We start from the raw sequence: 13,112 nt of genomic DNA on the forward strand, positions 1-13,112 counted from the left end.
CATTCTATACTTTGCTGAACATCTCAATACAGCAGGATCAATCTATACCTTAACTTTTATCTCTAGCCTATCATAACTACTGTAATTACCATATTCATGCCACTGTTCTCCAATCACTAAAAGTCAGTGCATTACAGTTTAAGCTCAAAGTTGTCATTCAGTTTTCTTGCAGTGGAAAATTCTGAGACCTTTTTTCTGCTTGCAACATTGGCAGGCTTGTTTGCCTGTGCTCTCTTTGTGCTTGGCAAAAACATCTTCTTGTTTGAGGTGGGTTTATCCATAAAAACCCCTTCTAACTAACACTCCCTTTGCCTCCTTGGTTATCCAGTGAGACTGGCTCAGCAATTAATTTCTTCTATATCAAAATTTGCTTTAATTTCTATTCCTTCTTCAGATTCTACATTTAAATGTTTTTCTGCCAAGCACACATATCTGTGAGACTTTCTGGCCAAACTTTCATCCTTTCCAACAGGGGGGACCTTGTGGCTCTGCTCAGCTCCTGACAGGAGGGGACAGCCCCAGGTTGGGCTCTGCTCCCAAGGAACAGGGACAGGAGGAGAGGGAACAGCCTCAGGATGAACAGGAGAGGTTTAAATTGGATTTTAGGGAGAGTTTCTCCATGGAAAGGGTGCTCAGGCATTGCCCAGGGAGGTTTGGAGTGTCCAGGGAAGGGCTGGATGTAGCACTTGGGGACAAAGTGGGGATTGGGCACAGCTTGGATGGTCCTGGAGTAAATGAGCCTTGCTTGGTCGTATCTTATGCAAGCTGTTCCAGCTCCAGAGCTCAGTCCCCAAGGGACTGGGTGCCCGAAGCCAGCTCGCTCTCAGACCAAGGCCGCAGGTCAGCCCCTAGCAAGCAGGGAATATTCAGCTCTTAGTGATCAGGCAGCTCTTGTGATTTCAGCTTTGCTTGCTAGGTAGCTTTTCCCTTGGCCTAAGGCTCCAGCAGACGGCAGAGAGAGGAGAAGCAGAAGACGCTGGCTGCTCCACGAGTATGGCTTTATTGAGGGGTCCGTGAAGGGTCTCAGCTCTTCTTCTTCCCAGTTAGTAGGGGTACAGTATGCTACTGTTATACCCTTGGCCTGGATCTAATCTTGACCAATGGCAAAGGTGTTAGAGTGACCATAAGTGACCAATAGTAGGTTTAACACAATATTGCCTTCCATGGCTATAGGGATAAGGTACAAGGCGGATGTCCCTGGAGACAGGAAACTTCTTTGCCGTTGTGTCAGCATTCTATTCTGCAAGGGGCCCTGGCTAAACCTGAGGGGTTTACTACACTGGAGGGCTTTTCCAACCTCCCTGATTCTGGGTTTCTGTCCCATCCCCTCATGGCAGCTGGGTTTTCTCACCTGTGGAAGGTGCTTTTCACCTCTCCCAAGACTGATTTTTCCTGCTGCAAATTGAGAGGCAAACCAGGAAGATTTGCAGCACCCATGGCACACCTGAAGCAGAGCACGAGGGATGCAAAGAGAGCAGAGGATTTCTGGGTTGATTTGTTTGGATATATTGATTTTTTTTGCAAGGGCAAGCTTATCAAGCGGCATTTCTGGCGCTGGCTTCGTTTGGTTCCTCGCTGCAGGAGCAAAATTAAGCCAATGAAAACCACATTGCAGATCTCACACAATCAGCACTGGCTCCGAGCGCGTTAAGGGGATAATCACTCAATAATCCATTTGGCTGGAGGTACAGAAGGAATGGAATATGATTATTCCTGCTGTTATTACTGCCCTCACCTCCTTAAAAACAAGGAGTGGAGTTTGCTGCTTCCTTGCCTTGTTAGTTTGTGTTTTTTTCTGTTTGTTGCCTTGAAGATCAGCAATGTCAGAGTTGCTGTTTGCTGGGCAGTGATTCCTTGTTCTGTCTGCCTTTCCGTGGTTTAAATCCCTCAGCTTTAGGGAGCAGGGCAGGAGAACAGTTACCAAGCAGGGATTCCTGCCAACGCTGCCTGTCCTGGGGCTTTGGAACAGCAGAGCTGAGCTTTTGAACGTGGCCATGGTAAATGATTGTTCTTCAAGGGGATGCTGCCTTGGACAAGACAAGGACATCAGAGAAACAAAAAATAAAAAATCACTTTTGTGTGTTGGCTGGAGGCTTGAGAGGAGAGAAGTGGCTTTTGCTGTGATTTCAGTGCGGAGCGGGAGCAGCTCCAGCTCATTCCCAGGGCAGGAGCAGCCAGGGAAGCTGGAGCTGCTGCACAGGGATTTATTTCCCTGTCTGAAGCAGCATCTCCTGCTTCCTCCTGGCTGAGTTGGCTTTACTGGAGCCACCTGGGGTGTTCTGTGGGCTGAGGGGATTTTTGGTGTGTGAGCAGCAGGGTTTGGTGCCTTTGGTGCTGCTCTGCTGGTGGGGACACACGAGGGAATCTCTGATGGTCTGAGCTACTTGGATTATCAGTTTATACAGGTTCCTCAGGAAATTGTGTCTCCACTCAGTGGGCTCTGAGAACAAGCTCAGTTTATCAATTTCTAGAGATTCTCATGGAAATTGTGTCTCCAGTCATTGTAAGCTCTGAGAACAAGCTCAGTTTATCAATTTATAGAGGTTCTCACGGAAATTTTCTTTACACTCAGTGTGGGTTGTGAGAACAAGCTCAGTTTATCAATTTCTAGGGGTTCTCGTGGAAAATGTGTCTCCAGCCAGTGTGGGTTCTGAGAGCAAGCTCAGTTTATCAATTTCTAGAGGTTCTCACGGAAATTTTCTTTACACTCGATGTGGGTTCTGAGAGCAAACTCAGTTTATCAGTTTCTAGAGATTCTCATGGAAATTGTGTCTCCAGTCATTGTAAACTCTGAAAACTAGCTTAGTTTTTCAATTTCTAGAGGTTCTCATGGAAATTTTCGCTCCAGCCAATGTGGGTTATGAGAACAAGCTCAGTTTATCAATTTCTAGAGGTTCTTTTGGAAATTCTCTCTCCAGTCATTGTAAGCACTGAGAACAAGCTCAGTTGATCAGATTCTAGAGGTTCCTCTGGAAATTCTTTCTCCAATCAGTGTGGGTTGTGAGAACAAGCTCAGTTTATCAATTTCTAGAGGTTCCTCTGAAAATTGTCTCTCCAGACAGGGTGAGCTCAGTTTATGAATTTCTAGAGGTTCTCATGGAAATTTTCTGTACAGCCAGTGTGGGTTGTGAGAACAAGCTCAGTTTAACAATTTGTAAAGGAATTGGTAAAGGTTCTCATGGAAATTGTCTCTCCAGCCAGTGTGGTTGTGAGAACAAGCTGAGTTTATCAATTTCTAGAGCTTCTTGTGGCAAATGTCTCTCCAGACAGTGTGGTTGTGAGAACAAACTCAGTTATTGATAATTTCTAGACGTTCTCATGGAAATTTTCAGCCAGTGTGGGCTCTGAGAACAAGCTCAGTTTATCAATTTCTAGAGGTTTTCCTGGAAATTCTCTGTCCAGTCAGTGTGGGTTGTGAGAACAAGCTCAGTTTATCAATTTCTAGAGGTTCTCATGGAAATTGTGTCTGTGCTCAATGTGGGCTCTGAGAACAAGCTCAGTTTATCAATTTCTAGAGGTTCCTCTGAAAATTGTCTCTCCAGACAGGGTGAGCTCAGTTTATGAATTTCTAGAGGTTCTCATGGAAATTGTCTCTCCAGCCAGTGTGGCTTCTGAGAACAAGCTGAGTTTATCAATTTCTAGAGCTTCTCATGGCAAATGTCTCTCCAGACAGTGTGGTTGTGAGAACAAGCTCAGTTATTGATAATTTCTAGACGTTCTCATGGAAATTTTCAGCCAGTGTGGGCTCTGAGAACAAGCTCAATTTATCAGTTTCTAGAGGTTTTCCTGGAAATTCTCTATCCAGTCAGTGTGGGTTGTGAGAACAAGCTCAGTTTATCAATTTCTAGAGGTTCTCCTGGAAATTCTCTATCCAATCAGTGTGGGCTGTGAGAACCAGCTCAGTTTAACGATTTGTAAAGGAATTTGTAAAGGTTCTCATGCAAATTGTCTCTCCAGCCAGTGTGGCTTCTGAGAACAAGCTGAGTTTATCAATTTCTAGAGGTTCTCATGGAAATTCTCTATCCAATCAGTGTGGGTTGTGAGAACCAGCTCAGTTTATCAATTTCTAGATGTTCTCATGGAAATTCTCCATCCAATCAGTGTGGGTTGTGAGAACCAGCTCAGTTTATCAATTTCGAGAGATTCTCATGGAAATTGTGTCTCCAGTCATTGTAAGCTCTGAGAACAGCTCAGTTTATCAATTTCTAGAGATTCTCCTGGAAGTTCTCTCTCCAGTCAGTGTGGGTTGTGAGAACCAGCTCAGTTTATCAATTTCTAGAAATTCTCATGGAAATTCTCTCTCCAGTCAGTGTGAGTCGTGAGAACCAGCTCAGTTTATCAATTTCTAGAGGTTTTCCTGGAAATTCTCTGTCCAGTCAGTGTGGGCTCTGAGAACAAGCTCAGTTTATCAATTTCTAGAGGTTCTCATGGAAATTCTCCATCCAATCAGTGTGGGCTGTGAGAACCAGCTCAGTTTATCAATTTCTAGAGATTCTCCTGGAAATTCTCTATCCAGTCAGTGTGGGTTGTGAGAACCAGCTCAGTTTATCAATTTCTAGAGATTCTCCTGGAAATTCTCTATTCAATCACTGTGGGTTGTGAGAACCAGCTCAGTTTATCAATTTCTAGAGATTCTCCTGGAAATTCTCTATTCAATCACTGTGGGTTGTGAGAACAAGCTCAGTTTATCAATTTCTAGAGGTTCTCCTGGAAATTCTCAGCCAGTGCGGGCTCTGAGCACAAGCTCAGTGACAATTTCATGCCCTCGTGCACAGGAATTTCTCTTTCAGAGCCCTGTTAGTAGAAAAGAGCAGTTGTGCTGGAGTAAATGCTGCAGGGCAGTGTTGTTTCAGGTAACATTTAATTCCTGTGACTCCTGGGGGACAGCGGCTCTTCCTTACAGGTAAAGGACGTGTTCCTGCTGCCCTGAATTAAAAGCAACATCTGCAGAGTGTTCTCCCCTCTGTGAGCAGAATCCACGATGCAAAAAGCTCAGCCCAGAGGGAGCAGGTCCACTCTGGGTAATGAAAAGGCATTAAAAAATTCCTCTGTGATGGTGTGGGCTGATCAGGGGAAGATAAATCAGGTTCTGCTTTTATTAAAGCTGGTCCAGGCATTTCCTGGATTTTTTTTTTTTTTTAAATGTTTCAGCAGGCCGCTCTAATTAAACTGCCAAATTAATTAATAAAAAACAATGACACTTCCACTCAGCACAGTAAAAAAAGGAATCCTTGTGGCTCCTGGAAGCTCTGATTGTTAATAAACAGGAGCAATTGTCCTTCCAGCTTGTCCAGAGCGTGGATTTTATGCTGAGGGCTGGTCAGTGCTGCTGTGCTGACATTAAAACTTAAATCATGGGCTGGCAACTCCGTGAGCTCTGCCAATAACTGGAAATTTTGCTTCAATAAAGTTCTCAGGCAGAGCCTGTCAGCTCTCATCACTCAGAGCTCAAATGTGTGTGAAATAATATTTAGGTTTGCTCAATGAGAGGCAGAGAGAAGAGGAGGAAATTCCTTCACTGTCTACAGGGCTGGTGATGACTTTGAGCAGGAATTGCTTGGGCTGGGTGCTCAGAGAAATTTAAATTTAAATTTAAATTTAAATTTAAATTTAAATTAAACCCCCCAGTTTGGTTTTGTTCTGTGGGTGCCTTTTCATTCTGTGTGAAGAGAGGAAATTCCCTGAATGAAATGACATTTACAGGTATTTCCTAAAGGAACAGAGAGCTTTGCATCCTGGTGATCCTGTGCCCCTCCTGGCACAAAGTCTGGCTGGATAAACCTCAGAGTGTGTTGTAAGAAGCTTTAAATTCTCTTTTTTTCCTGTTTATCTCGTGCTACTCCTGCCCTTGTGATCCCTTGAGCACTCTTGATCCCAAATGATCCCAAATTCCTTCAGTTCCTGCTGCTCCTGTGGTGTGTGAGGGTTTGGGGCAGCTCAGGGACGGATCCTGAATTCCTGGTCCCAGCAATGTCAAGCAGGAATCCACTCTGGAATGGCTTTACATTGGAAATCTGGCCTGGAATCCCCTTGGCCATGTGAAGGAGGTTTGGAAGTTGTAAAATCATCATTTTGGTCAACAAGCTGCTCTGGGGATGGCTCAGCACCAGGGGTTTGTGTTTGGGATTAATGCAAATCAGTAATAAACAGGTTTTTATAATGAAATCAGTTGTCGTGTCGCTGTGAGCCCATAAGGGAAGCAGGTGGGAGTTCCTGGATTTGTCCAGTTTTATTTTCTGCTCTTCACTCTGATTTGTGCCCATGTCCTGGGCATTCCTGCAGCCCCTCTGGTGCAGCAATTTCCTGGCTGTGAGTTTGGATTTTTACCTCAGGTGGGAGATGGGAACCATCCTTTGGTACATTTTGGATCTGTGCCCACATAAACCCCCATCCCTGTCCTGGGGAGGATTCCCAGAACCTTCCATCCTTTTCCATGTCAAACTCTCTGGAGGCACCACACTGAAGGCTTTAATTCGTTGTTAACATCAATTTTCTTGCCTGTTTTTTGGGTTCAGTTTGTCGAACACTTCAGTCAGATTTTTACTCCAAGGTTATCAAGATATTTTAAGCATTATTGAAGAAAGCCCTGGGCTCACTCAGCACCCCAAAATCTCTGTCCCAGGGCAGGTGTTGGTGACCAAGGGGTGAAGCAGGGAAGGGTTTGGGACAGGAGCAGTGAGGAACCACAGGAGTGGAGAAAACCTGTGAAAAACTGTGAAAAACGGTGAAAAATTATAGGAGCCGTTCCTGTGGGCAGGCAGGAGGTGGGAAAAGCCCAGGATTTGTTGCTCTCAGGCTGTCCCAGATGTTTCTGGAGCACGATGGGATCAACCCCACTGCTGGGCTTTTGTAGGGCAGCGCTGAACGTGACCTTGTGTGGGATTTTGTAGGGCCGAAATGATGATTGTGACCTTGCTGTGGGTTTTTCCTGGTGTGACTGACCTTGTGTGGGTTTCCCTGCTGAGTGTGACCTTGTGTGTGTTTTTCCCCATGAGTGTCACCTGGCTTTGGGTTTTCCCTGATGGGGCTGACCTTGTGTGGGTTTTTGTAGGCCCGAAATGGTGATTGTGACCTTGCTGTGGGTTTTTCCCTGATGGGGCTGACCTTGTGTGGGATTTTTGTAGGGCTGCAATGGTGATTGTGACCTTGTGTGGGTTTCTCTGGTGAGTGTGACCTCACTGTAGATTTTCCCTGGTGGGGCTGACCTTGCTATGGATTTTTGTAAGGCAGTGCTGAGTGTGACCTCACTATGGGTTTTTCTACTGAATTTGACCTTGTGTGTGTTTTTCCCAATGAGTGTGACCTGGCTTTGGGGTTTCCCTGGTGGGGCTGACCTCACTGTGGATTTTTCCGTACGAGTGTCACCTTGTGTGGGTTTTCCCTGTGATTGTCACCTCTCTGTGGGTTTTCCCTGATGGGGCTGACCTTGTGTGGGATTTTGTAGGGCAGAAATGGTGATTGTGACCTTGCTGTGGGTTTTTCCTTGGTGGGGCTGAGCTTGTGTGGGTTTTTGTAGGTCTGCAATGGTGATTGTGACCTTGTGTGGGTTTCTCTGGTGAGTGTGACCTCACTGTGGATTTTCCCTGGTGGGGCTGACCTTGCTATGGATTTCTGTAGGACAGTGCTGAGTGTGACCTCACTATGGGTTTTTCTACTGAATTTGACCTTGTGTGTGTTTTTCCCGATGAGTGTGATCCCTGGTGGGGCTGACCTCACTGTGGATTTTTCCCTACGAGTGTCACCTTGTGTGGGTTTTGCCTGTGATTGTCACCTCTCTGTGGGTTTTCCCTGGTGGGGCTGACCTTGTGTGGGTTTTTGTAGGGCCGAAATGGTGATTGTGACCTTGTGTGGGTTTTTCCTTTTGGTGGGGCTGAGCTTGTGTGGGTTTTTGTAGGTCTGCAATGGTGATTGTGACCTTGTGTGTGTTTCTCTGGTGAGTGTGACCTCACTGTAGGTTTTCCCTGGTGGGGCTGACCTTGCTATGGATTTTTGTAGGACAGTGCTGAGTGTGATCTCACTATGGGTTTTTCTACTGAATTTGACCTTGTGTGTGTTTTTCCCAATGAGTGTGATCCCTGGTGGGGCTGACCTCACTGTGGATTTTTCCCTACGAGTGTCACCTTGTGTGGGTTTTTCCCGATTAGTGTGACCTGGCTTTGGGGTTTCCCTGGTGGGGCTGACCTTGTGTGGGTTTTTATAGGTCTGCAATGGTGATTGTGACCTTGTGTGTGTTTTCCCCTATGAGTGTCGCCTGGCTTTGGGGTTTCCCTGATGGGTCTGACCTCACTGTGGATTTTTCCCTACGAGTGTCACCTTGTGTGGGTTTTTCCCTGTGGTTGTCACCTCTCTGTGGGTTTTCCCTGCTGTGTCTGACCCTGTGTGTGTTTCTGCAGGCTGACAGGGTTCCAGCTGCCCGCTCCCATCGTCAGCACGGGCCTGGTGCTGTCCCTGTGGCTCGTCAGCGACTACGCCGTCAGTGCCCAAGGCTTCCAGGCCAGCTACGAGGGTGAGTCCAGGAGGGGCTGGGATTGCACCTGGGCGGTGGGAGCTGAGCTGCAGGGTCTGCACCACGAGCTGCACATCTCTGCCTCGCTGTTGTGTCATTTAATCTGCTTTTTCAGCATTTAAATTGATGGTTTCTTCCAGCAGAGCGGTGTTGGTGGTTTTTTTTGTGTTAGAAGTGTGCTCTGGCTGAATTCCCTGGAATTCTGTTGGGGCAGGTGAGGATGTAAGGGCAGGTGAAGGTTTTGGGATAGATGAGGATGTCAGGGGACAGGTGAAGATTTGGGGGCAGATGAAGGTTTTGGGATAGATGAGGGTTTTGAGACAGGTGAGGATGTCAGGACAGGTGAGGATTTTGGGATAAGTGAGGATATCAGGACAGGTGAAAGTTTTGGGCAGGTGAAGGTTTTGGAGCAGCTGAGGATGTCAGGGCAGGTGAAGGTTTTGGGACAGGTGAGAATGTCAGGACAGGTGAAAATTTTGGGCAGGTGAAATTTTTGGGACAAGTGAGGATGTTGGGACAGGTGAGGATTTTGAGCCTAGGTGAAGCTGTTGGGACAGGTGAGGATTTTGAGATGGGTGAGGATGTCAGGATAGGTGAAGATTTGGGGGCAGATGAAGGTTTTGGGATAGATGAGGATGTCAGGACAGGTGAAGATTTGGGGGCAGATGAAGGTTTTGGGATAGATGAGGGTTTTGAGACAGGTGAGGATTTTGGGATAAGTGAGGATATCAGGACAGGTGAAGGTTTTGGGACAGGTGAAGGTTTTGGGATAGGTGAAATTTTTGGGACAGGTGAGGATGTCAGGACAGGTGAAGGTTTTGGAACAGGTGAGGATGTCAGGACAGGTGAGGATTTTGGGATAAGTGAGGATATCAGGACAGGTGAAGGTTTTGGGATAGGTGAGGATGTCAGGGTAGGTGAAGATTTGGGGGCAGGTGAAGATTTTAGGACAGGTGATCTCACCCATTGGGAGCAAAGTCAAATCCATTTACAAACCTGCTTTTCCCCCCCAAATTTTCCTGATTTCTCTCATCTTTTCCCATTTGCAGCCCCTGTGCTGTGAAACCCCTGTCAGTCTCTGTGTGAGACCCTCCCAAATCCACGCTGCTGCTTTTTTGCACTTTCTTGACATTTCCAGTTCATTTTTTTGGCATTTGCACACAGCTCCTTGTACACTTTGTAATGTTCTTTCATTACCTTGATGCTGCAGGAAATGTTGTACAAAGGCCGGGGCCGGGGCTGCCCTTTAGTCCCACACATCTGAAACGATCTGGGTTTGTTTGAATGGTGATTAGGAGGCTTTCAAGGCTCTCACTGAAAGGGAAAATAAATGTATTTAAAACTTAACCTGAGCCAGAGTGACAGAGAGAGCGTTGGCATAAATCAGAGTTTTGTTTTGAGGATGGGAGAAGGGTTCACTCGCTGAAATACCACCCTGAGCCTGCCCCAAAGGAAATAATAATTAATTTGGGTGTTAATTAAGGATGAAGGAGTGATTGTGATTCAGTTCTTTGGGTGCTGGATTCCAAAATGCAGGGAATTCGCAGAAATTTGGGCCTGGAAGCCAAAGCTTAGAATAAAAGCCAGGATTTGATCTGAGACCTTGGGAAAAGCTCCCAAACTGAGGTGCTGGAAATGAGAATGTGGATTTAGGATTTAAACAGATATCTTAAGTTAAGAAGAGGAAAATTTGAGTTTTGGAGTTTAAGAGCTAGAAAAAATAAAAGTAATTACAAAGGAGTTTAGAATGCAGTGGTGTAGGTTTGTGTCATTGGCCAACACTGTTGCATGGGTTCATAATATGAAATATTTAAGGATTGGGTTAAAAATAGAAATATCCTTGTTAGCAATGTTTTGTTGGTCAATAAATCCTGAAAACATCTTGTAACCAAGGGTGTTGTGACCTTCTGTAACAACGTGAGCCAAACTCACCCTTCCTGCCTGAGGAGAAACAAAAACAAATCTAAAAACTCAAAAAGTCCCATCCGTAACTCATTCAAAATCCCTTCCAAAATCCCATACTCGGCAATCTCGGTTTGATTTGTGGGATTTTAGTTTATTTGGGTCTGTGGGATGTTACTTGATTTGGATTTGTGGGGTTTCAGTTAATTTGAGTTTGTGGGATTTTAGTTTATAGGGGTTTCTGGGATTTTGTTCATTTAGGTTTGTGGTATTTTAGTTCATTTGGGTGTTTGGGTTTTACTTTATTTGGGTTTTTGGGATTTTAGGTCTTTTGGGTTTTAGTTCATTTGGGTTTGTGGGATTTTACTTTATTTAGGTTTGTGGGGTTTCAGTTCATTTGAGTTTGTGGGATTTTAGTTTATAGGGGTTTCTGGGATTTTGTTCATTTAGGTTTGTGGTATTTTAGTTCATTTGGGTTTTTGGGTTTTTACTTTATTTAGGTTTGTGGGTTTTTAGTAAATTTGAGTTTGGGGCATTTTAGTTTATAGGGGTTTCTGGGATTTTGTTCATTTAGGTTTGCGGTATTTTAGTTCATTTGGGTTTTTGGGTTTTACTTTATTTGGGTATTTGGTTTTTGGGATTTTAGGTCTTTTGGGTTTTAGTTCATTTGGGTTTGTGGGATTTTACTTTATTTAGGTCTGTGGGTTTTTAGTACATTGGGGTCTGTGGGATTTTACTTTATTTGGGTCTGTGGGATTTTAGTTTATTTGGTTTTGTTGGGATTTTGCTCTATTTGGGTCTGTGGGGTTTTACTCTATTTGGGTTTGTTGGGGTTTTATTTATTTGGCTTTGTGAGATTTTAGTTTATAGGGTTTTCTGGGATTTTACTCTATTTGGATTTGTGGGATTTTCGTTTGGTTTGAATTTGTGGTTTTTAGTTTGGTTTCCCTTTTTTGCTTTGAGTTTTCCTCCACCAAGGGCACTCCCAGCCTTCCAAACCCAGCAGCTCATTTGGGCAATTTTAGACAAAAATCTCCATTATTGGGTCCCCAAATCCAACAAGAACTCAAAATGATCCCACAACAACCAGCTGGGAAAAGGGAGAAGTGCAGCAGCTTAAAAATGTGGGAATGGACCTCCCAGAATCCCCAAAATTCCCCAAAATGTGGGAATGGACCTCCCAAAATCCCCAAAATTCCCCAAAATGTGGGAATGGACCCCCAAAATTCCCCAAAATGTGGGAATGGACCTCCCAAAATCCCCAAAATTCCCCAAAATGTGGGAATGGACCCCCCAAAATTCCCCAAAATGTGGGAATGGACCCCCCAAAACCCCCAAAATCCCCAAAATCCCCAAAATGTGGGAATGGACCCCCCAAAATCCCCAAAATTCCCCAAAAAGGGGGAATGGATCCCCCAAAATTTGGGGAGAGGGAAGAGCCTTGGACCAGCACAAAAATGGATTTAGGAAAAAGAACTGAGGAGCTGAAAATCCGTCAGCATTTCTTGGAAAATTGGGATTTCATTTCCATTTCAATCAAATGCTTTGATCTCAAGGTAATTTTTTTTACTTAGGAGCTTCCAGGAAGCACCAGCCAGTTCAGGGAGCTCCGTTTTCAGCACGTCTCATTTAGAAAATATTGAAATTAAACGCTTTCATGCTTTTAGCATCCCTAAATTTGTTTTCTCTCCCTGTTTACTGTCCCTTGAATTCAGCATGATTTCCTAATTAGCCCTGTTCACCCTCAGACTGGGGGATTTTTTCCTTCTTTTCTCACTAAAGGATTTTTTCTTTTTTTCCCAGCCCCAACCCAGCTGTGGAGTCCTGAATTTCCTTTCAGCTGCAGAATTTTTATTTTTTATTTTTTTTTGGAGCCAGTTATAAATAATCCCAGTTCAATTTGACTGGGTTTGTGAATCTCGACGGCCTCATCTGGTGAAAAAAAAAAATATTCCTAAAAATGTAGAAATTTTTTATTTATTTTTCATTTTTATATTTTGCTTGCCGTGGAAGATGTGGGAGGCTGGAATTAATTCCTGTCCTTGCTGCCTCAAACCTGAGGAATTCACTCAGCCTGATGGGGCTGAGCTTGTGTGGGATTTTGTAGGGCCGAAATGGTGATTGTGACCTTGTGTGGGTTTCTCTGGTGAGTGTGACCTCACTGTAGATTTTCCCTGGTGGGGCATTTTTAAAAATATTTTACTTAAATATTCATGTATTTTATGTTTTTATAAATATATATAATTTTTAATATATTTATATATATATATATATATATATATATATTTAATAATCACTTTATATCCCTTTAAAAAAGGGTCCTGGGTCCCTCCAGGAGTTCCCACTGAATTCTGCTTTTCTGGGGGGGAGAAATCCAGAGCACCAACAAAAACCCCGCCCTAATATTAAAATTTTAAAATTTTAATTTAATCAAAATTTTAATTTAATTAAAATATTAAGTTACAAAGAGGAAGGTTGCTAAAAAAAGGCATTTTTAAAATATTTTACTTAAATATTCATGTATTTTATGTTTATATATATATATAATTTTTAATATATTTATATATTTTTATATCTAGATATCTAGATATCTAGATATATAGATATATAGATATATAGATATATAGATATATTTAATAATCACTTTATATCCCTTTAAAAAAGGGTCCCGGGTCCCTCCAGGAATTCCCACTGAATTCTGCTT

The 13,112-nt window shown here is 43.9% G+C and overlaps 1 protein-coding gene across 2 annotated transcripts in view; it reads left to right on the plus strand.

Annotated features, from left to right (window-relative positions):
• Positions 1-13,112, plus strand: part of CSMD2 (CUB and Sushi multiple domains 2) — a 326,447-nt gene that overhangs the window by 40,066 nt on the left and 273,269 nt on the right. For both annotated transcript variants that reach the window (XM_074555673.1, XM_074555674.1), the window contains exon 4: positions 8,394-8,506. In XM_074555673.1, the coding sequence (XP_074411774.1) occupies positions 8,394-8,506 (113 nt within the window). The remainder of the gene's footprint in view (positions 1-8,393; positions 8,507-13,112) is intronic.

Source organism: Zonotrichia albicollis, chromosome 20 (genome assembly GCF_047830755.1).
Source record: "Zonotrichia albicollis isolate bZonAlb1 chromosome 20, bZonAlb1.hap1, whole genome shotgun sequence".
NCBI lineage: Eukaryota > Metazoa > Chordata > Aves > Passeriformes > Passerellidae > Zonotrichia > Zonotrichia albicollis.